Source organism: Simochromis diagramma, unplaced genomic scaffold (genome assembly GCF_900408965.1).
Source record: "Simochromis diagramma unplaced genomic scaffold, fSimDia1.1 OVJJ01000247.1, whole genome shotgun sequence".
In the NCBI taxonomy this organism is placed as follows: Eukaryota; Metazoa; Chordata; class Actinopteri; order Cichliformes; family Cichlidae; genus Simochromis; species Simochromis diagramma.
The window spans coordinates 1,913,591-1,941,333 of record NW_024386949.1 but is presented as its reverse complement, the minus strand read 5'-3'; the positions used below and the strand labels follow the sequence as shown (position 1 = coordinate 1,941,333).

General features: G+C 37.7%; 1 protein-coding gene across 1 annotated transcript; it reads right to left on the bottom strand.

The window, feature by feature from the left end:
• Positions 1-6,802: 6,802 nt before the first annotated feature.
• Positions 6,803-15,434, bottom strand: LOC120737687 (sodium- and chloride-dependent GABA transporter 3-like). The gene is made up of 14 exons (XM_040038534.1): positions 14,627-15,434; positions 14,409-14,543; positions 14,141-14,278; positions 10,815-10,893; positions 10,513-10,645; positions 10,291-10,425; positions 9,950-10,053; positions 9,708-9,832; positions 9,417-9,529; positions 9,191-9,328; positions 9,001-9,103; positions 8,401-8,501; positions 7,980-8,150; positions 6,803-7,025 (listed from the first exon to the last, which is right to left on the bottom strand). The coding sequence occupies exons 1-14, from the start codon at positions 14,778-14,780 to the stop codon at positions 6,891-6,893; spliced, it is 1,764 nt and encodes a 587-aa protein (XP_039894468.1). The 5' UTR covers positions 14,781-15,434; the 3' UTR covers positions 6,803-6,890.
• Between the last annotated feature and the right edge of the window lie 12,309 nt (positions 15,435-27,743).

Here is a 27,743-nt window from a genome sequence, read left to right as displayed (position 1 = left end):
TATGTGTTTTCACTTTCAGAAATGTAGAACCATCACAAGCCTGAAAATCTCAACACATTAACCAAACCACCGCATTTTAATGGACCAATCCCGTCGTTTTTTTCTTCCTCTGGTCATGTCAAAGACTTCACCTGTTGCTGCAGTAGCAAATTGAGTTTTTATTATTATGCCTCCCTTTTAATATATCATGTGACCAAACCAGGGAGTTGTTTGTATTTGTTTTGTTTTTTCCTTAATTGTAGTTGATCATCTACTGCTAGCACTACCAAAACCTCATCAGAAATGATCTCAAACAAAGGGTGGCTGTCAGGATGCCATTCTTACAGAAATCTGAAGAAAAGGCTTATGTATGGCAAATTACACAAGACCTGGACTGAAAATCAGTTGCTACAGGTCTTATGGAGTAATTCTTCCAAATTTGAGATTTTTGTTTCTAGTGAGTAGAGCTCAGGAGAGCGGTACGACAGTGAGTGTCTACAGCCATCTATAAAACAGGGTGGAGGCGCTGTCGTGGTTCAGCCAGTGGTGTGAGGAATCTTGATGAGCTGATGAAATTTAAACATTGAAAAGTAGAGTTCCAGAATAAAGGTGGTCATATGAACTACAGACTTGCCAGCTGGTAACAAGTGCACCTAATAACTGCACCTATTTTGCATTTTCCTAATAATATAAAAAGAAATGAGGGACAGCTCATTACTTTTCCACAGTGCTATAGGCACATTCAAATGGGGGGGGGGGGGGTTTCTTTAGCAGCTAGAATATATTACTACTTTACTGATCTTTATTTCAAGTTTTCCCTGATTTGTCTGCATTTTCTATGTGTATCCAAAAGATTTTTGGAAAGTTATTGAGTAAATTATTTGTCATCGTTTTTAAGTTAAGAGCCTTAGATCTAGTTTACTGACCTTTTTTATTTCCCTCATTGTACGTCCTCGATTCTACTCCTCAGCTCCTCTCCTAATGGATGCTTCAGTAATTTTTGTCAAATCACTGATTCGTTTAAAATGAGCACCTTTCAGGCTCATTTTAAACCGATGTCAGTTAATATGACATTTGACACAACTGATCCTAAACTATTAAAACCACTACTTTTAATAAAACTTACTAATTAAGGTGCAACAACTGTGACAAGAGTTAGTGCAAACAATGAAAAACAGAAAGGTTGATTATTCTAAATAGCTGTAACATGAGTCAAAACTGAAAAGGTAATTTTGGTTTCTTTAGTCCAGCTGTGGCACACCTCTGTTATCCCTTGAATGTAAAAGCACTTCTACACACCTGCACATCCTTGATCTCTTTAAGCAAGCTTCCCCTGTCCTCTTGACTCAGAGACTCAATGAAAATAACCTAGATGGGTTATATTCTTCTATTAAAAAATGATTATTAAAAAGTTTGAAAAAACAACAACAACAATGCCATTAGTGGTCTGTCTTGTTTTTGCATTTGAATTTTATGTAATATTCAGCATGTGGAGTCACTTTTAGTTTCCATTAAGAAAATATATTAACATTTTCCTCAACGGGTTCCCAAAAAAATGAAAGGCCAAACATAAAAATGACAGTAAAAATACAAAAATTGTCTCAATGAAAAAGGAAATGTATGGATCCCTGGGATAAAATGATAAAAGATTTAAATAAATACCTCACCTCCAAAAATAAATGTCAGTAAAGATTAGACACATGAATCTGTCCAGTTACAAATTCAGTCCCCTGCTTTGGTGCAAATGAAACTGGCAGCAGGCAACAAGACAGCCCTCAAAAAGAAGGAAATGTTTAATCCCTCCTGACTCATTTTTCTCCACTTTGCTTTGTGCTGCAGTGTTTTATGCTTCCTAACTAGAAAGACTGTTTTCCCTGAAGTTGGTCTGTCTGACTCTGTGTTACACTTTTGTGATCACAAGCAGTGCACATAAGTTATATAGAAAATATGGAAACAATGACGAAACTGAAACAGCAGTAAGAAAATAATCTGAGTAGATTCCACAAAAATCACAAGCATCTCAGACTTGAATAATATTAAATGAAAATAGTGGAGTCCTTAGAACTAGTTAGAAATTGTCAGCTATTGGACTGTTTCATGTTTGCTATTAAATCTGATGATCACAAAACTGAAGATTGAGATCAAAAGGTGGCAGCTTAGTGAGGACCAGTGACAGAACATTTAAAGGAAACAGATTCATACAAGAGTCATACGAGATAAAGAAGCATTTGATATAAAATAAAGTAAAAACAGATATCTGTGATGGTTTAGGAGTGCTAGCTGATGCTAGTAGGTGCAAACTGAAGAGCTGAATGTTTTTGAGGTACTTGAAGATATGAAACAAAGCATAAAAATGAATAAAATTAGACTAAAATTGTAAACCCAGAAAAAAGAAAAAATATGCATACAAGATCTATTTTACTTGGCCATCTGCCCTTCTAGCATTTGGCTGAATAATCAGTTGATTAATTGGTAATGTGATTTTACAGGTTACATTAAGCTGTCACTGGTTAAGTCATCATTTCAGCAGCTGTTCCCTCCTGTCCCATTGGTCTCCTCTGCCAGGGCAGATGTTCAGTGGGGTGACGAAGAAAAGACAAACTCTGGAATGACTAGCTAGATATTTTAGCACCCAGGTGAAGTATAAGTAACTTAAAGTTATCATGATCTTGCAGATCACCGACTGGGGGGTGATCATGGAATAAAATAAATGTGTTGATCTATTTGGAAGATACAGCAGAAAAGCATCGGTATAACACTAACCTGTCTGAAGGTACCAGCTGTCAAACGCATCTGTTCAAATACCAACATTGGCAGCAAGAAAACAGAGCACAAAGTCCTGATCCATCACAGTGCTTACACCCACTCAGGGTAAATGTACAAGTCGTTAATCTTGAGGTGCTGCTAATCAACACAGAGAGGATGGAGGGAAGATGAAAAGCTGAGGAGGTTGTGTTACCCACAGTTATTCAGCACTGGAATGAATTATTGCTGAAAACCAGCCAAATACTGAAGCTCCATCAGGAAAATGTTTAATGAAGCTGCAGATGAAATAAGGACAAGGCTCATTACGTCTTCTATAACACGAGTGTCAAACATGAAGACTTGGGGCTGAAGAGCAGGTCATCTACTAATTAACAGGTTGGTGGTTTGATCCCTGGCTGCTCCAGTCTGCATGACAAATATCCTTGGACAAGAGTTGCATCCATCAGAGTGTGAATGTGTGTGAGTGTTAGATAGAAAGCACTTACATAGAAACAGAATAGAAAAAGATGCTTCTGTGTTGCAAGTTGCTTAAAGTGCATAAAAGTGCTAAATAAGAACGTAAATAAGAACCCTTTTTAACCGCCCTCGGTCTTGTTCGTCCTGCTGGATAACATTGCAAAGTGACATAATTGTATTGTTAATATACTGCATAAATATTCCGGGTGTGGTGATGCAAAGCCAGCATTACACCACAGGATTGAAAAAGCATTGAAAAGAAGTTAAAAAAGGTAAAAATATTGAGTTAGGCAAGTTGCCAGCTGTTACATATAGTTTTACTGGTAAAGGCTCCACCCCCCTGTGACCCTGAAATGGATAAATAGTTAAAAACAAATGGATGGATGGTTGGGTTCTACTCGTCCAACTCACTAGAGAATAAATTAGGCTGTCTGTGGTTTTTTGAACTAAAATGAGTTTGACACGATCATACGTCTTTTTTCCACAGAGGAGATGACCCTCACTGGTCATTAGATAGAATTCAGGGCACTTTAGATTGGCTTCAATTTTTTAAGATCTAAAAGGCTCCTTGTTTTGACTCACCAGTGCCAGAACAGGAAGGATGTACTTCTGAAAAAGTTTGAAGAAAATAATTGGTCATGTGCTCAATAAAATCCATAACAAGGTCATAAGTTAGACTCTGAGTTGGAACAAATTTGAAGCTAAATTGCTTTTTTTTTTAGATAACTTAAGCTAAAGAGCCATGAGGCTAGTAAAGCAAGGGTTAGAGGCATAGGTGTCAAACTGCTTGGCCCGCGGCCAAATGGGCCCGCGCCTAGATTACATTGGCCCGCTAGCCATACCAATTACGATTAGAGCTGGCCTACTGGTATTAGACAGCTAATATATATATTGTTTAGTATTAAGCGTTGCTTTATCCATATTCAGTTTTTTCAGCAAACGTGTTTGAGTCCATAAGAAAAGATTCATTCTTATATCTGGAGGAATAAATATATTTCAATAAATATTAACGTTAGCCCGCGACTTTGTTCCAGTTTTGAATTTTGGCCCACTGTGTATTTGAGTTTGACACCCCTGGGTTAGAGGGTGTAGAGGGGTTCGACAATTTTGTATGTCATATTTGTTGTGAGCTAATGGCTGTGATGGGGGTAGATTAATTGAGGGCAGCTGTATTTGAATACTCTAGTCTACTTATATCCCACACTACAAACACTGCTGTGATATTTTGTCTCTCTGCGCAGGTGTGTCATATGGCCAGATCTAAGATGACTTGATTTAAATATGTTTATGGTGAACAGTTTTCTGCTCTGTGAATTGTATCATGGAGATGGGGTGATATTTTCTCTCTCTGTCAGGGCCTACTAAAGGCAAGTTTGGGTTGCTGAAGCCGGAGTGATTACCGACCTTCTACTTACAGGGTGGTGGGTCTTGGAGGACAACCACTGATCCCTGTTTAAGTGGTTGACATGTAAAATGAAGCTGACTTGGGACACTGGACTGTTTTGTCCCTTCATATTTTTGGTCATTGTACTAATAAATTATCTTTTAGAATTGTATTGGTCGTCATCTTTTGCCCACGGCTGCAATGGCTGGTCAGACCTAGAGTCTCTGTGTGTTACAGTAGTTTTTGCTAATTTGCTGAGGAATGATGGTAAATCTGAGCCCCAGACAGATGGTTTGGGGAATAAACAGTGTTATTTGTGAAGGCAACGGGTGAAGGTACCTAGAAAGAAGTTAATATGAAACAGTATTATTCCCCAAATTAAACTCCATTATCTAATTTTACCCATGTTTCACGTGTTCTCAGAGCTGGCCCAGAGCAGCTGAGAGCTGAATGAGAACAGCAGGTAGACGAGAGCCCAGACTTGGATTATACTGTAGCTGAAGTTATGAAGTTTAATGATTTGCATGCCTGATTATCAAAATAAATGCTTACTTTGTCTGTGGAGGTTGGTTAAAGATTTTTGGGAACAGTAGCTGGGTGAGCCATATTTGGCTCTTACTGACAATTTGACAACATCTAGGACTGCCTCCAGCTTGTAGTTATCATAACACCTCACTTCAAAGTTTAGGTCCTTCAATCTTTTCTCCAAATTGTAATGATCAGCTTTGGTTCCATTTCAGTCACGTAAGACTAACCTTTAAAGTTGACACAGTTTCTTGTATTGTGTAACTAATCCTTCTTTGTGTACTGGCCAACTAAACTGAAACTGTGAAATGTGAAAACAACATTTTAGTTAACTAAAATAAAAATAACAAAAACAATATAATATTGCCAAATATCCTTATTTTTCTGTTAGTTTGGTTAAAAATACAATTTGCCTGAGGGATCGGTGGTTTATTGAGACTCTGGATGTCTACAAGACTGTGAGTCAACTGCTTTAACAATCTGTGTTTTTATTGTAGCTGTACTGTTTGTTGTTTTGTTTTTCTAAATCTCGCCTCTGACATATGCCCTCCTTCACATTTATAATTAAAAAGATGAAAACTATCGCTGAAACGACTAAAAATAAACTAAAAATAAACATTTTTAATCAAGAAACTAAACAAGAAAACTCTGGAAACTAACTGAAATTAAACCGAATTAAAAATAAAGACAAAATAAGAATAAAAAATGATAATAATTAGAAACTACAAAACTATAGTAACTGTAACAGATCATACGGCACCTTTAATGAAAAAGAGACACGTGGTACAAAAATAAGCTGTTTCCCATCAACAGAACAAGCAGAAAAAATTAATTTGCTCCAAGTTTATTCACCTCCATCGTTCTTAGCAGAGATAAGTAAATCTTTCACACTACCCAGATCCATCACATTTTGTGCAAAAATTAAATATGTTGCTGCTGGTCCGCCATCCTCTGTCTTTTGTTTTGATTCCTTGTTCTTCTTCCACTGTTCATCTTGATGTCAAAGACTTCACCTGGTACATTAAGGGGTTGGATATGCAAGCTCATTCATTTACCAATCAAATCACACTGGGGGATGTGTGACACGATCAGACTCACACAAGGCAGTAACGGGCATAGCTGCTGCATTGTTTGATAAGCACTTTGATCGCTGACCTGCTGACTAAATACTTTGTCTAACAGTATCACATACAACAGAACCTCAGTGAGAACTAAAAAAAAACTCTGCATAAAGATGTGAAAAACTATGATTCTCATATATATTTACAGTATACAGTGCAGAGTATATTGAAAACATCCATTTAATAATATAATCAACTGTGTGTGCACTCATTCAATGTTATTTTAATTAACTAAAACCATTTAGTTAGCTGACATCTGTAGATATCTAAATGCCTCCCATGTAAATCTTTGGCGAATGGGAGGCTCAAAGGCTACTTTAACTCTGCTGTCAAAAATCTAATTAGCACTTAGTTCACTTTAATTACACTTTTGGTATCATCAGCATTTGCTGTTATTTCAGACAATACTGAAACCCTGTTTGCTTATCGTCAATATTTTTACTGTCTTTTAAATGTAATTTTCTAATTTACAAAGTTTATAAAATGCTAACAACATGAGTATGTAACTGGTTCTTTGTATAGACAGTGTGCTAAAACAAAAGACTTGAGACATGTCCAAAATGAACAACCATTAAAGTTTGTTTTCATTTAATTGTGAATTTATTAATAAATCATTGCTGATTACTACAAAGTCATGAGAGCTGAAAAGGTTTTTAACCTTAAGTTTTAAGTGAACTGGAGACACGGTCCCCGCAAAGGGCTTCAGCTTTACAGTTGTCGCGACTTAGTTTCATTCCCTCATTTTCTGTCTGCTTCACTGTCTCCTCAGCAGGACGACAAAGGATGTGCAAACGCTGGAACACAGAAAAGGACGACTGATTAGTTAATACATTGAAAACTTGGCTGTGATTATATATTAAGCCATTCAGCCATGACTGCGGTAGGTTTATGTGATTGATTATGTAAGGTGTGAGTCATGAGTTTCTGGCTCTCTTCCACAGCATGTCTTTCATCCTGTCTTCCTTCTCTCACCCGAACCGGTTGCAGCAGATGGCTCCACCCCTCCCTGAGCCTGGTTCTGCCAGAGGTTTCTTCCTGTTAAAAGGGAGTTTTTCCTTCCCACTGTCGCCACAGTGCTTGCTCATAGGGGGTCATATGATTGTTGGGTTTTTTCTCTGTATGAATTATTGTACGGTCTACCTTACAATATAAAGCACCTTGAGGCGACTGTTGTTGTGATTTGGCGCTATATAAATAAAACTGAATTCAATTCAATTCAATTCAACAGTAATAAAGTTAACTGTCTAAAAGTCTATAATAAACTGCTAGCATATAATCATAGTGTACAGCTGTACATACAACTAAAAGTTACCAGATTTTCAGAGCCATGCTTTTTTTAAATCAAGCCCGCATCTTTACCTCTACAAAATATTGCAGTTTTATAAACTCCCAGTGCATACCTGTGCTAATTTGTGATAGAGGAGAGTTGAACCATCATAACATGAAATAACGAAGATAAATATTTACATTTTTCTAATTCTCAAGCCATGAAAAATAGGACAAAAGACCATCACTGAAAGACGAGCCTATTTGTCAGCTTTGTAAAATGAAACAATATTAATGGGTTAACAAGTTTTGTTGAACTTGCCTCTGAAACTAAGCCACGCAGTGTCACATCTGTGAATTACCACAGCTGGCTGGCTTTATTCTTTTATATGTTATGTATTGTTTCTACTAAACGAAGAAGAAAAAGGTCGGTGTTAACAGTGTGTGGCAAAATAGCAGGAGTATCTTCACTGAGCACTGACCTGTCTGAAGGTGCCTGGTGTTAAATACATCTGTACAGCTGCGAACAGTGGTACCATGAGAACAGACGACAGAGTCATGGCCCATCCTAGTGTGTACGCCCAGTCTGGGTAAACGTACGAGTTGTTAATCTTGAGGTGTTGATAATCAACGAGGTACAAGATGAAGGAAGACTGGAAAGGTTGGGTGAATCACAAAATAAAATTTAGATACATAGTTCTTACATGGTTATATCCCATAATTACAATAATTACTGAAAGAGATGATGGCAACGTTAAAATCAGTAATGAGGATTAGACTAGTGAATAATTGCCATCTCACTTTGATGCAGTTAAATTTCGAAACTGTAACAAACATAAATTGTGATCAACTTGTTAAAATGTATCACCATCTATCCATCCGTTATCAATGTTTTGGACTCACAAGTGTCAGCAGAGGAATGATGTATCTCCAGCACAGATTAAAGAAGGCAGATGGTTTCTGTCCTGCCATGTCCTGAATAATGTTGGAAAAACGATCAACACCTGTTGGAAGTTCAGAGGTTCATGTAAAGATATGGTATAAACCCTTTTCTTATTTTGCGCCATTTATGGAAAGCAGTTAACACCATTTTAAAAGCTTTGGGTTTCCAGTCAACCACGGGGGCAGACAATTTTAGAAATGGAGAAAACTTGAAACAGTGGTGAACCTTCCCAGGAGTGGACAGCCTACCAAAAGTACCCCAGGAGCACACTGGTGACTCATCTGGAAGGTCACAAAAAAGCCTAGAGCAACCTCTACAGGAGCCACACGTCTCAGTTAAGCTCAGTATTTATAATTCAACAGTAAGAAAGACACTGAGTAAAAATGTCATCCTACTTTGCTCAGTGTGGCTTTTACTCATTTTGTCTGAAAATCAAATAAATTATGTGCTGCATTTGGGTTTTTCGTCTATTTTTCTACTTGGCTAGTCACTCAGCATTTGACCATCTGTGACCATCTGCTCATTACGGTAATGTCTTCTATATGTAGTCAAATACTCACCAAAAATCCAGGCTATAGCCACACACTGACAAACAGCCATACAATCCTGACAAGCTCTGGTGCAACCGTAGTAATCAATAAGCTGGAATATGTAAATTCCTCCCTGGCGGAGAATGAGAAAGTGTTTTAATAATTAACAAAGCTTAGAAAAACAACCAGCATTTTAAGCATTTATTTGGTTATTTTTTACCTCGGTGACCATGGTCAGATGGATGAGAAAGAAGGCTGAACAGAAGATAAAGACAAAGATCTCATGCCTCACTGGAGCACGAAACAACGTCGGAAACAAGTCACTAATGGAGGTGATGACACTCTCTACTGTCACAAACTGGAGACAGGATTATGAGTGACTGTTTTCAGGTTTATATTCAACTGAACAGTTGTTAGTTAATAAACAGTCAGTACAACATTCCTACATGTGTGTCGACACTGAGCAGAATGAGCATCAGAAAAAAGCAGACGGTCCAGAACTGTGGCAAAGGCATCATCGCTGTAGCCTGAGGGTAAGCAATGAAGGCCAGACCTGGACCTGTGAATCACAGTTAAACAAGAACGAAGTCTATTCTCACCATAAAACATTAATACAAAACCTTGTTCGAATTAATACTTGCTTTCAGAACTCTTTTGCTTCAAAATACATCAACAGAGCTGAAAGAGCCTAAAACCTTGACTTCACTCTGAATCTTTATATGCACAAGAAGTTATACCTGACTCAGCCACAGCATCCACAGTTACACCCTGTTTCTCTGCCATGAATCCCAGTACAGAGAAGACGACAAACCCAGCAACAAAACTGGTTCCGCTGTTCAGCAGACACAGCCAAAAGCAGTCTCTGGGGGGCAAAGTAAAGCAATCATAAAGTCTGTATTTTTTCATATAATTGGATATATAATAGTTAAACCTATTTTTAAATCCAATAAAGGTGACAATTCATGTAACTTGTACCTACTTATAACAGTTATTGTTGTAATCATTGTAGCTGCCCAGAACATTTAGAGTCCCCATCGTCAGGCTGTAGGAGAAGAATATTTGAGAGCCTGCCTCAATCCAGACCTGTAACAGAAAAATATATATATCAGATGCATGTATCAGAAAAGGCTGTATTCTATTTGAAATTGGTTTTTATGGGAATGTTTATATGTTGGTTAGCTCAATTAAAGGTCCTACAGCAGAGTACAAAAAAAAAAAAAAGTAGAAATCAGTATTTTTAAATTAATGGTATTTATTCAAGTTTGTCATGCTGGCATGCTTAACCAGGATGGTGTACATGAAATTAAGTAAGCAATATACCTCAAGGTTAGCCAGCTGGTTCACATCTGGATACAGGTAGAAGTAAATTCCATCCCATGCTCCTGGTAAAGTGAGCCCTCTAATAAGCAGTATTAGGAGTATCACATAGGGAAATGGGGCTGTGAAATAGGCTACCTGAAAAGAAAAAAACATAAGTTTATTTAAAATCTTGTGATGCAAAAAAAGAGTTCAGCTTAAAGTTATCAAAATACTTCCAGTGACCTTTCCAGAAGATCTGACACCTTTCCAAATGCTGAAGTAACAGAACACCCAGCTGCCCAGTAAACAAAGAGCCAGCTCCCACCTCACACCGCCCATTTCCTCGATACCTGCAGACATACCCAGCATCCGCCGCCTCAGAGAGGGAAAATTAGGAAAAACAAAAATCATGTTTTTAATTAATTTATAATTTGTTATGTTCAATTAAAGTAATTAGTGGATTTATACAGAAACTTGCAGCGATTGCATCAGAATTCAAATTTTACTCATGAGAGCTCTTTAAATTATAAGTGAATTGAACTCACTCCCAGAACTCGACTGCAGCAGAGGTGACGTTGGTTAGATTTGCAGTCCCGTTAGATGAGTAAAGACCAAGACAGTTAGCTGGATTGGGGTGAGATAAGTAACTTATAACAACAATAATAGTAATACATTTTATTTATAGGCACCTTTCAAAAGCCTCAAGGTCACCTTACATTAGTACAGCAATTTAAAAACACACACACACACAACACTAAATGGGAATAAAATACACAACTAAAACCCCAAAACAAAAGCATAAAAAAATTCTAGAATTCTAACCACAGAGAAGAGATTTACAGTAATCAAGCCGAGATATGACAAGAGCATTGACAAGTATGGCAGTATATCTGTCAGTGCGCCCCAGGGCAGCTGTGGCTACAATGTAGCTTGCCATCGCCAGTGTGTGAATGTGTGTGTGAATGGGTGAATGACTGAATGTAGTGTGAAGCGCTTTGGGGTCCTTAGGGACTAGAAAAGCACTATACAAATGCAGGCCATTTACCATTTATTGTTTGAGTAAGTGAGAAATGAAAGCAGTTAATATTGCGAATATGAAGGTAGGCCGACTGGGTGATATTGTTTATATGTGCTGTGCAGTGTTGTGGAGTAACGGAATACATGTACCGCCGTTACGTATTTAAACTACAAAATATGAGTACAGTTAACGTTTAAAAGGGTAGTACTTAGAATACAGTTACTTTGTTGAAATAAAGGGATTACGCGGCGGTCTTTTCCTGTTTCATATGTTAGGCTATGCCCTCTCTATTTTTTGTAATTCCACACAGGTGGAAACCCAAACAAAACACGCATTAAGAGGCTCAAATGCCCATGTCTCAATCTCGAGTCTCATAATGACGTGAAGAAATATTTTTTTAAATGATTTAATATGAAGGCAATAGCAGAGTGTTACAGACATGGCCCTAAAGAATGTAGCCTGATGGGCAGTGTAGTCCGTGCTGCAGGGAGAATGGACTGCCGTACACGTTATGTATCTATGAGTGAGGGAGGGAGAAAAAGGTGAGTGGAAAAGTACGAGTTGTCATCGAGCAGAAACAGGAGCTGGAGGCATGTAAATATAATAATAACCACTGCAGCCAAAAAAAAGAGTGCCTGACGAGCCCAGTTGTAAGTAAGCTATTAAGACTCGAGTGTACACTGTGTTCCTGTTTTCCTCCGAAACAACAAGTTCCGCTGGAGCAGCCTTTCAACGCCTCTCTCTGTCTCTCGCCAGCAAAGTTGACCAAGACAACAAAGTAAAGCTAGTTTTCGGCTACGAGCCCGACACGGAAACCGACGTGTTAGCCAGAGGTCCCTTTTACTACAGTTCGGAGCCGCGGATCTGTTTTATATACGCGCGGAATAGTTTTCTATACGAGATGGCGGCACAAAGTGCAGCCTTACCTAATGTCCACCCTACTGTTACTCATTTTATATTAAGATTTAAAAATCTAGTTGCTATTGAGTAGCCTGCGAGTAGCCTTCAGTAATAGTAATGAATCACACAGGAACAGGACATTCACTAGTTGTAAAAAGCATGATAATATATTAAGTAATCCAAAGTATTCAGAATACGTTACTCTCATTGAGTAACGTAACGGAATACGTTACAGAATACATTTTGGGGCATGTATTCTGTAATCTGTAGTGGAATACATTTCAAAAGTAACCTTCCCAACACTGGTGCTGTGGAGGAGATAGTACTATCAATGATGAAATCCAGACTCAGGAAGGTATGCAAAGGGAATTATCGATAGATAATGAAAAACTGTTAGGTTTAGACAGAGTAGATGTTGTAACAATAAGAAAACATTCAGTTTTATTACCATTAATTTCAAACAAACATTCAAAAACAGATGTGGGTGGGAGAGTGGCAGTGGGTTTGGAATACAAATCAAGGTGGGTGTCATCTGCATAACAGTGAAATTAAATGAAATTATTGCAGAAAGGCAGAGATAAACTGAATTAATCAACTGGATTGTGACCTGTGTATGCAGTTGCACAAACTGTGAACAACTGGAGAGGTATCAGGGAAACCAAGCAAGTGCCATATTGTTGATGCCAATAGAGGCTGATCTATAGAGTAGGATATGATGGGAGATTGTATCGAAAGCTGCATTAAGATCAAGGAGAATGAGAATAGTGATGAGTCTGGAATCACCTACAGGTAAAAGATCATTTGTAACTTTCACAAGAGCTGTTTCTACACTGGAAATTAACATAAACCAGATTGAAACTCTTCATTTAAATTATTTCCAGTAAGGCGTTTATGAACCAATAAACCAACTGTTCAAGAATTTTGGAAAGGAAAGGCAGATTCTAAATTTTTAAATTGTTTGGGTCTGAACCATTTTTTCAGCACTGGAGTAAGTATTTCAGTTTTTAAAAGTGCTGGAACAGAACCAGAGATAAGGAAGGAGTGTACAACATTAGTAGTAAGTGGGCCAAGAGAGGGGAAGGAAAATTTAACAAGATTGGAAGGCAGTGGATCAAGTTGACATGTCATTGACTTTACCTTACTAATAATGGAAGATATTTGAAATACTGAAGTAAGCTCAAAACTGGATAAAGAAAATGACAGTTGAGTTGGGTAGGTGAAAAGGTGCAAGCAGAACACGTCCCTGCTTTGCAGGAAGAAGGCAATTGTTGATGAATATTCATAATTTGGTATAAAAAAAAAGTCCATATATTTATTACAGAGTGCACCAGAATGTGTTAAAGCTGTCTGAATGTGGAAAACAAACTACATATATTTCCTTCAGCAGACTGAATAATATTAGTGTAGTAAGCAGATGTGGCCACAGTTGTTCCAAGAGAGTAACAACAGTAACTAACTAAACTAAACTGAATAAACTGAATAAACTGAATATATATATATATTCAGTTTATTCAGTTGATGTATATTTATAGTTAAAGAATATAATTTGTTTATGACTAAAATACATGTCTGTGTGAATAATAACTTTAGTTTCCCTGAAGAGATGCTCCAGGTGGAACAGGAAAACAATCCTTTTAACCATTAATGTGAGGTAAACTGTTATATACTGCCATATACTATATACTACTATACTATGCTATACTACAGTAATATACTATGCTATACTACAGTAATAGCCTGATAGATAAAAGAAGATGATAGATAAAAATATACAAAGCTGAAAATGGAAAGACTGATTTTGTGTTTATACTGTTTTCTTATAAGTGTTCACATCTATTTCGGGGGGGATTATGTCGTGATTACAGTCATTTCTTGCGACTTACTTTTATATATTTACAAATCTAAAACTGTTGCTAATATCATGCCTTTTTTGCTGATTGAATGTTGCCTTACCTGTATTCCAGGTGTTCTCACAGCTGACCCATGGCAGCTGGGAGCTGAATGAAAACACGAGGTAGAAGAGAGCCCAGACTTGTATTAAAATGTAGCTAAAGTCATAAAGTTTCATTATGAAAGCTCCATATCCAATTCCTATGATGGAAATAAAAATGATGGTTAAAATGTTGTAATCTGTGGAGCTAATACAACATGAGCATTTAAAACTTCACATATAATTTCTTATTTTCCCTGCTGATTTAATATTTTAACTGAGCAAATATACCTTGTGCCAGTGGACACAGTTTCCTCCAGCAGGTGATAAATCCTTCTTGAGTGTACTGACCTAATGAAGTCTCCATTAGGAACAATGGTATCCCACACACCACAGCTAAGAGACAATATGGCACCAGAAAGGCACCTGAGAATATTCAAACCAAGATGATTATGTAGCATCGAATGTGATCTTTTTTATGCTACTCGGCAATGATCCTTTTAACTCACCTCCACCATTCTTGTAGCAGAGATAAGGAAATCTCCACACGTTGCCCAGACCCACCACATTTCCTGCAACGACCAGAAGATATTCTGTTTTGTTGGCCCACCGTCCTCTGTCTCCAGCAGTGTTCTGACTTCGCTTTACTCTTCCTTTGTTCATCTCAAGGCGAAGGATTTCGCCTGTTGTGCAGTAGAGAGCTTTAAGTGTTTTGGTGTAGTTTCATTAAGTTATGAACAATATAAATTATTATAAGGCTTTGGGAATGCGCGTGGCAGTTGACCAGTAACAGTCTCCGCAGCGTGCACTCCAATTACGCGCGATGACCGAAATCTGTGTAGTTATCACAAAAACAAGATTTTAGTAAGTCATTTGGGTCACAGTAATTTGGCCAGGTGTGATGAAAGGGTTAATATTGGAATATTAACAGTCCTGTGTTTTGCATAATCGGAGTTACCAGATATGTGTTCCTGCGTTGGCAAAATGTCCTACCATGTGTACTTGATGCACATTCCTGCTCTCACACAATTCCAGCACAAATTTAAATAGTTAGGACAGTTTGCCACTTAACTTTACCCATCAGCGTATGCTTCTAGCTCATATTCGTAAAGGTAGGACGGTTTGCGACTTAACTTTATTTTAAAATCGGGTTTTAAAATAAAGTTGCGCAGAAACAACGGGTAGGATGGTTTGTCAGGACGGATTACCAGAACACCCCGGTCGGGTTTTTTGTCCCAGGCTAGGACAAAAAACCCAACCCCGGTCAGGTGTTTGTGCTGACAATCATCATATTTGATGATTGTGAGCACAAAAGAGGGAGAGAGAGGAACAGAGAGGGAGATGGAGAATGAGGACAGAACAGAGATGGAACAAGAGCAGGTGAGACACACATGTTAGTCAAATGGTTGTTTACCAAAAGTATCACCGTATCATAGGTACTCATGTATCTCGTACCTAGTGTTTCTTTTTAGGTTTGCTATTTTTCAAATTCTACATTTATTAAGTTATGCAGGCTTGTTTGCACAACAAGGCTAAATAATTATATAAACTTTTCTCAATCTAAATAGTGTACTTTGGTAGAATTAAAAAAACAAGTGTAGTGCAGGTATATGATGATTTTTAGTGCTACTATCATCTAGTTCTGATTCTGGTTCTGTCTTGGTTAAGTCCTCAGTAGTCGTGATTTTGAACTGTTGTAGTCCTGTTTTAATTCCGGATCAGTTCTTGGTCTGGTTGAATTGGGGTTTAGTCCTCGTGTCTTGATACAGGCCCGACTTTGTTCTGCCTTGCTGCTTAATTAAAAAAACTAGTTTAAGGTGTCCTGCACATGTGATATATATTTTTCCCTATATGAAGTCATTCTTTTTTTTAACAAAACTCAAAACAGAGCCTATTAATCTTTCAGTCATTTCTAACCCCCCCCCCCCCAAAAAAAAAAAAAAAAAAAAATCCCACATGCATACTACCCTTTAGGGCTAAGCCCCAGGTGTTTCAAATGTCTGGCTCCGCCTCTGGTCCCAGCCCGCCCCAGTTTGCAGATATCTTGTGTGGAAAATTCACACATGAAATTTGTCGCTTTTTATGGAGTTTTCGCAGTGAAGAGAACTGAAACCGTTAAACAGCAGCCGAGACTGCAGTTAGATCCTTCAGCATCCCGCGGGTGTATTTGCGCAAAGATCGCCTGCAAACCGGTGATTGGAGATGTTCGGGAGGTTCGAAACTCGTCTTGCCTTTCTACACAACTTAATTAAATCTGATTGGATCTAGAACATTTTTATCTCCTTTTTATTCTTTGACGAAAGTGTGAAATTTCATCACAGCTTTTTGTCCTGCACTTTCAAAATAATTGCATTTTCAGTAACCAAACAACAATACACATAGATAACTGAAACAATAATGTCACATAGACAAAAACGAAAAAGACAGTTACGTCCTTTGAAATTAAAGGTTTGGCTTTAAGTCTGATTTGATTCTATTTTCAAGACTTGCGGACTTTTCGACCACTTACAGACACTTACAGGAGGAAGCTAACCATATTTTTTTAATGCTTGCAGACCTTGATGACGGTGCCAGTTTTATAAGGACTTACAGACTTCTGAAGCTGGTTGAGTTGAAGAGCCAAACCATGTCATTTCTATTTTTAATTTAGTTGTCGTCTTGTTTTCGTCAGGAAAAAAAGGCAGTTGACAAAACTAATATTGGTCAACAAAAGTAACACTGCTTTAAAGAAGGAGCAGACCCGGAGAAAACGCGAGTGTTCACAGGTATTTGTGAAAGAGTGAATGAACCAAAAACATTTGCAGTGACACTTCCCTTTGTTAGTGTTGTCAAAACTCACTCTCAACAACTCTCAAAATATCTTCAGACTGTTTCAAGGTGTTTTCATTATTAATTTATCATTACCCAAAAAGATAAACATCAGTCAAGCGATCTTTGAATATTGTAAAGATTTTTCTGAAAGGATTAATTAGCGTTGTGGATGTATTCGCTGCTGGGGGGAAAGGCACCTATTATAAATACAGACACGTGGAATATTAAACATAAGCTGGTTTTCACAAACACACATACACACACACAAAGAAAATTAAATTTCCTGAACTTTGTAACATCCAGGTTCTCACCTGTTCGTTAAGTGATGAAGTACTGACCCTGATTTCAACTCCAAGCGTCTACTGCTGATGAATTAGGCTCTCCTCTTTTTAAATGCCTTTTCGTGGCACGTGTTTGGGCTGGAAGTCCAACATTTGATCTTTAGAATGTTTTAAATTATTAATTAACAGACAGTTCTGCCTGAATATGTATGTTTAAACGAGTCGCCCTCAGGTCTGCTTTCAGTGTGAACATTAAACTTAAGGTCACATATTTGTCAGAGTAACCTAACCAGGCAGAGACATAAACAATAACCTATTGTGGATGTGGATTGTAGATGTACTTCTGTACTTTTTCTGTCTTCTTCCTGTTTTTGATTTTCTAAATGTTTTTAAGGTGGTTTTAGAAACTAGTTATTAGGGGACTGGGTAGGTTGAGATTGTTCTGTCTCATGCAGCAGGTGAATCGGTGGGCGCAGTCTACCCTTTCCTGTGCTGCCTCTAAATACAAATAAGGCAACATTTTTCATGACTTACAGTATCCCGCATATCATTCCTTCCCTCTAACTCTCCCTCTTCACGCAGACCACTCCAGTTACTCTCCTGCAGCAGTTCCACTCCGCAAGCCTAATTTAGTCAGACGTGCTACGTTACTTTGTAAATAAACCTTTTAATACACTCATCACGTGTCCGAGTCTGCTTTCCGGGTAACCGTGAGCATTGCTTATGACAGAACGATCTGGTCAACCCATTGACCCCACGTGCCCAATACATTTACGTCAACGCGCAATTTCAGGCAACATGAAAAGTCCTAGGCACCGTGGTTCAGCAGCTCCGAGAAACCCACCAGTTATTTGAGCGCTTCGATGAGTTCCTTCGATCCGCTCATGCAAAATTGTTCTCAACTCAGCGTTTCACGGAATCAAGCCAGAACCGAGGTCGTCGTTCTGCAGCAACCCGCCACTCTGCCCCGGGGCGCAGCCCTGTTCCCCGCCTCACTGGATCTGTTCGGGAGGAGTTGAGAGCTGGGCCGCTGTGTTCTCGTGTTGAAAGTTTTTATTAGTTCTGACAGAGCATTTAAAGACACATAATGAAGGCATGGAAGAAAGCTTAAAAAAGAATCCGATCTGGCAGCATACAATAAAAGCGCAAAGCAAGGAAAAAAGAAAAATACGCACATAAGATGGATTCTTTTCAGCGTTTGGCTGAATAATCTAATGGTTTATTGATTGAAAGATATAGCTAATGTGACTTTACAGGTAACATTAAACACGGGAGGGGGAAGTCATCATATTTTCTGTCATCATACCACAGATGTTCAGCAGGGTAATAAAGGACAGACACGCGCTGGAGTGAAGCGAGAGGAGCGGACCACATTGAGCTTAGACGGTGAGAGATCTGAAATAAATTATTATACAAACAAATCTGTCTAACTGCCTTCATTCGGTCCAAGAGAACATAGGATAAAGTCCTGCTCCATCATAGTGATTACGCCTAGGCAGCGTAAATGTACAAGTTGTTTCTAATCAACCAGGTAGAAGATGGAGGCTATCTGAAAAGGTGAGGATGTTATGCCAACCACAGTTATTCAGCAATTAAATGTATCATTGCTGAATAACAGGGGGAATCTTGACTCCTAGTAAGAAAAAGTGTTTAATCAATCTGAAGTATTTAGTTTTAGAGACAAAAACTAAACCTTTACACCCCAAAAAGTTGATTCTGTTCATCTGGACGTTTTGGGAATTCCTTACCTGAATGATTGAACTTGCATCAACACATAAACTTTTACACCTTTCAGCTGCGATCTGTACATTTTAATGAGCATGCAATGACAGTAAACTCAGTAAGTGTTCTTCTTAAGACATGTTAAGGAGAAACTGTTACTGCCTGTTGCATATTTTGATAAGCACTTAGATTATACTTGCACAATCACACACTGGAAACAAAACAAAACTGTGCATGAAGTATAAAGCAAGTTTGCTATGACAAGAGAATATGCTGAGACTATTTTATGTTTGCATCTTATTTTACTACATTCAAAGAGGTACAGAAATATGAGTTCACAAAAAAATGATTCATTAAATCATAAAATGAATTCACAAAAACGTGGAGAAAAAAAAGGTCTTCAGCTTTACAAATGTCAACATTTTGTTTGACTGCTTATATTTCTATGCACGTCACTGGTTCTTCAGTTGGACAACAAAGTACGTGCAAACGCTAGAACACAGGAAAGGACTAGCGATTCGTGAATACGTTTTTAAATTATAATAACACAGATAAATCAGTGCAGTGTGTTTTAAGCAAAATAGCACGAGTATCTTGACTCAGCACTGACCTGTTTGGAAGTGCCTGGTGTTAAATACATCTGTACAGCTGCGAATAGTGGTACCAAGAGAACAGAAGACAGAATCATGGCCCATCCTAGTGTGTACCCCCAGTCAGGGTAAACGTAGAAGTCATTCATCTAGAGGTGTTGGTAATCAGGAGGTACACGATGAAGGAACACTACAAAACAAAATTCTTTATATGTGGTTGTTACCTGGTAATATGACATGATTATAGTACGTCATTCAGTGAAGTAATCAAGACGTCTCTAAAAGACAATAACAAGTCTTAGCCTAGTGAGTAATATCACGGTCACTTAAAGCCTTTAAACACTGGACACTTAAAATTCACTCAAATATTTTGTGTGTTCAAAAATGAGTTCAAAAATTTTTGAACTCATTTTTAACACTGACTGTGCAATTTTGCAGGAGGAATTTATGGCGTTTACTTTTTCAGAGTCAGATTTTTCTTATTTTTGAAGAGCGCAGTCCTAGGAACGGCTAAGACACTGCACAGGACCCCCAGAGTCCCAGGCCTCTGGTAGAGGACCTGAGCTTGATAGACCGAGATGGTAATATTTAATATATATAATTCTTCCTTCTTCATTTTCCAAAATGTAATCATTGGCTATGACCCTTGACATAGGGTGACAAAGCCTTCTCTGAAACAAACTCTGCTTTAATGTCCATCTATACATGAATAAGTGCTATAATGTATGACATAAACAATGTTGTATTCTGAAAACTAGTGACTGAGCCTATACTCTTAGTCGGAAAGTGTTTACTGACTCATAGGAGAGCAACATGTCAACCACAAATGCCAGAAAGGTTTACTAGTTTAAATGAATCACTCTCTAAGATGGTAAAATAACTAAGCTTATAGTTAGTTATTTTACCATCTTCACACACTCAGTCTTTGTACAAGAAAGTTATGTTTTCAAATTAATAGTACACAGTTTTATTGTGTAAAAAAAATAACGCATAGCCAAAGTAAAGTAAAAGAAGCATAGCAATAAGGGCACACATTTTTGGATCTGGCTACAGTTGCCGGTAATGAACAGCTGCACAAAGCCAGAAGTTGTCATGGTTTATCCATTACCAGCAGTCTAATGAAACTCCATGGTAGGGCAAGCTATAATTTCTGGGACACTGACTGTGGAGCTAACAACTCTTCCTTATTGTCTAAAATTGTAATTCCTCAAGTGTATAGTTTTATCAGTCTTTCTCAAATCTATTTAATTTCTTCTCCAAATCGGCCAGCTGTACAACTCTTCTGATTTCTGTCAAACCACCATCACCAACACCACCTCTGCTGTTACTGAGTTCTGGGAGTACTTCCACATGTACTTTAACATTAATCAATAAACATGAAGTTTATTTAAAACAACAATAATAAATTAGCTTTATAGTAAAATCTAAAAAATAGTTTAATTCATAGCATTTACATTATAATGCCACATCTCTTTCGATTTTTACATAAAGTTAATGACAAATTTATCCTGATAAAACTTGTACTGGCTATGTCTGCTTCATTTTATGAAAAAGCATCAGGTCCTCTGGAAAGGTTCCAGATCCATAAAAAATAGAGCTGTGGTACACAGCAGTGATTAGACTAATGAACATGAAACTAAAATATTGTCTTAATGTTTTCCTTTGAAAGTTGCATATTTCACAGCCACCTTTCCCTACATGATACTGCTCATCAGGTGCTTAAATCTAGCTTGGGAAGGGATTTCCTTCAAGTTGTAACCAGATTTGAATTGCCTCATAACTGTGGCAAAAGCTTTTGTCTCCCTCCTCTGGCAGTGCGATTATTTACATGAACACTGTGACCTGTTCTTGAAAAGATAAAACAATATAAATTGATGTAATTGTTGTTGTTCTCCTTTTTTCGACCAGATGCCTTTGTCTAATTGCTGTTTCTTTTTAACTTAAAGTTAGTAAGGTTTCTCTGGTAACTCCCAGTTGCCGAGCACAGAAAACAGTACAATGTACTGTATAAATGAGAAGGAACTTACCATATAAGTGACCTACAGGTGATCCTCCTGTATTTCTTAACTACTACAATGCATTGTGGGATCAAGAACCCCCAAAAGGAGGGAAAAGTAAGAGTGAGGCCAGCCATTACACTAGATTTTGTACTCTGGAGCTGCAGAAATTGCCTTCACGTTTATGTGGTGAATATTAAAGCTTTTAAAATAATGTATTTAAAAAGAATATATGTTTTTATTTAGAAAGAGTGGTTAAATTTGTTTGTTAACTGCTGTCTGCTGTAACCAGAAAAGTCAGGAATATTTTCTTGACTTATTTTAAAAATAATCGGGATTTGGGTTTAATATTATTTAAGCTTTCCATTTTAGTGAATACAAAGGTTATTTTTTGCTATGACACTATAAGTTTTGGCCTCCAGTGGCAGGATGAAGACCAGTATTCATAAATACTATAGTTAGCTGTCTGCTTCTCTCTGGGTTTTACACAGCTGTGACTGCTAGCTGGCTAATGAGCTAAAGTCAGTGATATAAATAACTGGGAAAAGTGAAAACTTCATGTTTCTACTAATGTATAAGCAGGAAGAAATAATTTTAAGACACTAATGAGTTATATAATGATACTTTTGCTTTACAGTTGCCTCTACTGCAGACTTTGAAGGGTTTCAGATAGAGTTCCACTAATCCCAGTTTTAGCCTCAGACCGCTAATGCTAGCCTCTGATTTGGGTTGCTAAAGTAAAGACTGTTAGCTAGCTGACCAGCATGAACTAAATTCCCAGTTAACGGACTACAGTTGTAAGATTATTGAAAGGTCATTTTCACCTCAGCCCATTTATCATTATGTCCATGTTGTAGGACATAAGAATGTTTGATTAACATTTGTAGACAGACAAATTTTCGCTCTTGTCTTCACTCTGACCTTTGTTGAAAATGTGATTTTTGTTATGCTGAGCAAGTCATTTAAAGTACCTGGCTTATTTTTGTGACACTATTGAGCTAATGTGATGAAAATATAAATATAATGTGATTAAAGTATGATATAAGCACAGTGCTGGTGTGTAGGGGTGTTATATGCCTTGTGGGATGCTTATGGGATGCTGCTGACATATTAGAAATTGTTATGTCCATGAAGCTTCTCAGTCATACAGGGTCAGAGTAGTCTAAGTTGCTTAGAAAGAAAAGCTTCTGGACTTCTTTAAGTTTCGGGAAGATGTTTTGGGAAGATGTTTTGGGCAGGCCCAAGACTAAAGGAAAAGAAAGACAACTCCGAAATTCCATACTTTGTATAGCAGATGTATACCCGTTTTCACACAATGGCTCGTGTGATTAGGCAAAGGCTCAATAGGGGGTCCACAACTCTCTTAGGGACACTCCTAATAGAGCTTAGAAATCTAGGACTCTCCACCAATTTCTCTTAGAACTGAAGAAGCTTCTTGAATGAGAGGTGAAAAGTCTTCAAGAAACTTAAAGATGTCCACACGCTTTTCTTTCCAAGCTCTTTCCTAGCTTAGACTAGAAATTGTTATGTCTGTATGAAGCTTTTTAGCCTAACAGTAAACAGAAATAATCTTTCTTCAACAGTTGGATCCTTAGAGATTATTCTCTAAACCCTGCACTGGAAAAAATATCCTTCACTTCACCTGTGATCACACACTTTAGTTTTCCAGTGCAAAGGAAGCTGGCAGAGGAATGCCCAAGAAAAGAGAAAACTTTACAGAGTTGATTTGTGGCAAACAAAGTTAGCGTTCATATTTTATGACATTTGAATACTATTTAAATTTATAGTTTTGTATGCCTGAATTTTACTTGTAACAATTGCCTTAAGGTGCAACTGTAAGTGCCTTTAATCAACAGTTGTTGTGATTTTGGTCTATATAAATGAAATTAATTTGATTTTAATTCAATTATACTTTGTACAACCAAATCAAATATCTGTAATGCAAAAAAACTGAACAATAGCAAATCTAAACCTCCAACCGGTGCTGACCATCATTTAGTAACATTACTGAATCTATGACTGTTCTGTCACTAGTAAGTTTGTTATCAGCTTGACAGTTACAAAATATATAGTTTAATTAAGCTTACCATTATTTTTAAAGTGCTAGTTCACAGCAACAGTTGTCTCAAAAGTCTTTGTATTGTAATCCTAGTTTATGGTCACAGTGGTTAGACAGTGTTTCTAGCCTCTTTGGGGCTAAATGCAGTAACAGAAAGTTACGGATCATTTAGACCATTGTGCATTTAAGTCTTGCCTGTAGTTTAACTGATGTGTGTCATCTGGCTTTATAGATCAGTACAACCGGGTATAGGCTGCATAGTATTGGAAATGTGTGCAGTGTTTGCACAAGGGAACCAGTTACAGTATGAAAAATATTTATTGTACAAAATAATGAACTTTTTACAAAAGGATGTCACACATGCTATCACAAAGAAACCTTTAACATTTTGCCCTCTCAACTTATTTAACCAGTTCATTTTCATCTAATTGCTATGAACCGTTTTAATTTATTATTTTTGGTATATTTCTCAAGTTTTGCAAACTTTCAAAGATGTCCTACATCCTGTCAATTACAGACACCTCTAGATAAATGACTGGTACATTTATCACGACTGGGTGTACACCCCATGATGGATTATGAACCTCTGTCATCCACAGCGTTCATGGTACCACTGCTGGCAGCTGGACAGATGTGTTTGACAGCTGGTACTTTCAGTTAGGTTGGGCTTACGATGAAATGTTTAATCATTTACTCAGAAAACCTTGTGTTCTTCTTGTGTGGTACAGATTTTTTAACATGTTTAGACAATCTTAGTCAAGTTCGACCTTTTCGCATTTGTCTGTCCTTTTCTCATTTGTAGGGTGGAACAAGTGTTAACACAGCAGAAAATTCGTGAGTTTATGATTTTTATGGTAACAGCTACTGGAAGATGGTCAGATTAGATAAGTATGACTTCTTCAGTCTGGTGAAGTCACTTTGGATAAGTGATGAAAGGTTTCTCCCACTAAAAGCGCTACATCCAAATGAAAAGAATCAACTTTTTGGGATTTGCACCTTATACTTTGTACTTCATGGTAGAAAGTATAACCAAAATTAGACTAACCAAAATTAGACTCAGATGCCACATTAACTGATGAAATAGTACCTATTATTTTGAAATTTGACATTGCCTATAATGAGTATTTTATTTTTGCTTCTCTGGATATATTTTGATACTAATTATGATATATTTAAGTAAAATGTTTAATGTGTTTAGATGTAAAAGTGTCTTTTTAAAGATCTGAAAAAACACTGTTGCTCTAGTTTTCAGTTTCACCACATGATGATGAGGCAGTTGTATGACAGACTTTATATCACCCATTTTTAATTTATGTCTTTCCCATAAAATGACTGGATGTAACTGCGTGAATGACAGTGTCATTGTTTTCCCCTGTGCAAACACTCATCAGCACATTCATGCCTAAAGCCTAAGGCATTTACAGTGAAACTAAACCTACACACTACATGACTACAATAAATAAGAAACAGCTGTCAACTAATAGGCTTAGCTGGATGCTGAGCTCTTCAGTACACATATGATTTGAGAGGCAGGGGGCTCAAATAAATGTGTATTACAGTGCCACCGAGCAAAATCTCTGAAAAACCTTTGGCAACATGGTGGATCAGTGTTGCCCCACAGCAGGAGGATCTTGAGTTTAAACCCAGGCAGCAGGCAGAGCTGTTCTGTGTGGAGTGTGCATGTTCTCTCCATGCTTGCGTGGGTTGTGTCCAGGAGATCGGGTTTCTCCCACTTTTGGGGAAAAAAATTCCTATAGGCTTTTGTGAGCCCAGGATACACCCACAAAAGAGACTGATTTCATGAGCTTCACTTCCTGGTTAGATAATGTGACATGTGAAAGGTCATCAGGTCATTGAAAAATGATTCTAAATATATTTTGAAATGTGAAAGGACATCTCTTCCTCATGGACACTTCTGGAAACGTCTCAAACAACACTTAAAAACTCGGTGAAAACAAGATACAGTATTTCACTGGAAAGAGGCTAATACAGTAAACTCACACTGCAACTCACCATGATATTTATGTATATGTAGATGCACATGGCTGGAATAAACTTTTTTTAATGTGTTTACCTATATATTATCAAATGACATCTAGTAATAGTAGTCTGTGTACCTGGAGTTAAAGTTGGGATCTGCCTGATAAGACAGATAAGAATAAATGGCAATCAAATTCCATTAATCAATTTTCTTCCAAGGCTGGAGCCTATCCAAACTGTCATAGGGCGAGAGGCGGGGTATACCTTGCACAGGTTGCCAGTCTGCTGCAGGGCTAACACCCAGAGAGAAAAGCAACCAGTTGCACTCACATTCACACCTGTAGGCTATTTGGAATGACCACTTAACTATCTGGATGTGTTTGGACTGTGGGAGAAAGTCAGAGTTCCTAGAGAGAACCCACACAGACATGGAAAGAGAGGCCACACAGAGAGGCCAGACGGTATATCAAACTCAGAACCTTCTTCCTGTGAGGCAACAGTCCCACCACACCATTATGCTATGTGAAATCAAAATGATCAAATTCTATAAAAGAAAGATTTTTGAATCAGTGACTAGTTGTGATAGAAATAGCTACTAAACGTTCATGATTTTGTACCATTCATACCTCCAGTCAACACAAGGATATTCAGTGGGTAAACATTTTGAAATGAGGATGAATTTAAGAGTTTTTAACAGCATCAAAAGACAAGTGTTGACTTTTCATGTTTCAATCAAATTTAGGCGTAAAGGCATTCATTTTTAAATACCATGAAAGGCCAGACTCATCCCAGATTTAGCTGAATAAAGAGGGACATAATAAGAGCTCATATGACTGAATAGCCCTTCCTGTTGTTATTACCAGTATAGTAGACATAGTCGACAATGTGGTCTGTGGGGACTTGTTGCTCAGTTATAGCCAGACTACCCTGTTAGCTCACACAGCAGCGCCACACCCTTTCATCCCTCTGTGAACACACAAGTGGGCCAGTAGAACTGGTATTCGGATTAGCTAAGCACTCTAACATGAAAAAGGATATCACTCAGTGTTTCAGGGAGTGGCCTGAAAATGTGTCCAGCCGCTAGCGGTTTGCCATGGCTTTTGCTCCATTATATGGCATCTGCTGAGTGAGGTCAGGCATGATGAATTTTTAGTTATGAGGAGGTCTCACAGCTGCAACCTTCACAGCATGCCGTAGTTCTGTCCTCTCTCGGAAGTAACAATAGCACTACTGTTCCTAATATTTCCCTGGCAGATTAGATAAACAAAATGTATTTATGTCCCACACTGTGGAACATAAATACATTTTGTCTGTTTTATTGAAACTCATAAATATTCAGTGAAACATTCAAATCTAAGAATGAAGAATAAGTCTAATGTTATGATGCTAAATTTGACACATTTATAGTCTATGTACATGGTTTACAGAGGTTTAAAAGCACAATGGATGATATATAAACACATTTTCTGCATCCATTTTTTTTCCCTTCTGAGGCATAAAGTAAATTTTAGGCAATCTTATAAGTGTATGAAAATGCCATTTTTATGGCAACACAGGGGTAAGTATTTATTGAGCTTAGGACCAAAACTAATTTATGACGTATCTTTTATAGTAAAATCATAATATATACACAACATTATTGTGGTTGTGTGCAACTGTGGCTCAAGGAGGTTAATGGTTGAATGTTTGGTTGAATGATTGTGCACATTCCCCAAATAACAAGTATATCTTTGGACTGTGTGAGAAAGCTAGTATAACCTGGAGAGAACGGATGCACACGCAAGTTGAGGGAGGACACGCAAACACCACACAAAAGGAACTCAGCCAACAGGTGGATTTGACAACATCCTCTTTCTGCGAGGAGACGGAGCTAACTACTGCATCCGCTGTGTCACCAGTTTTATTCATACATCATTTTAATGCTGATTGCTTTCTGCATTGTTCTAATTTCTCATCTATTGAAAATAATTACAGGTGTGCCATGTTTTTAACTTAAAATACAAAGTATTGAGTGATGACTACAAGAAATGATCTGAAATTAAGTACAAGTGAAAAGTGGCAGCAAGGTACAAATACTTTAAATACTTTGGGCAGCTGCTGTGAGCTTTTGTGTGTATTTGCTGATTAATGAAGATTTCACTACAGAAAAACAGTAAGGAGGGGAGCGCCTGCCGGGGTGACGTCAT

What these genes read in the sequence shown, in the direction of transcription:
- LOC120737687 (XM_040038534.1), bottom strand. Translation starts at nt 14,780, where the DNA reads ATGAACAAAGGAAGAGTAAAGCGAAGTCAGAACACTGCTGGAGACAGA. An exon ending in TGAGAACACCTGGAATACAG is followed by an intron (nt 10,894 to 14,140) that starts GTAAGGCAACAT and finishes ACCCCAATCCAG; the next exon opens with CTAACTGTCTTGGTCTTTAC. An exon ending in GGATGCTGTGGCTGAGTCAG is followed by an intron (nt 9,530 to 9,707) that starts GTATAACTTCTT and finishes TGTGATTCACAG; the next exon opens with GTCCAGGTCTGGCCTTCATT.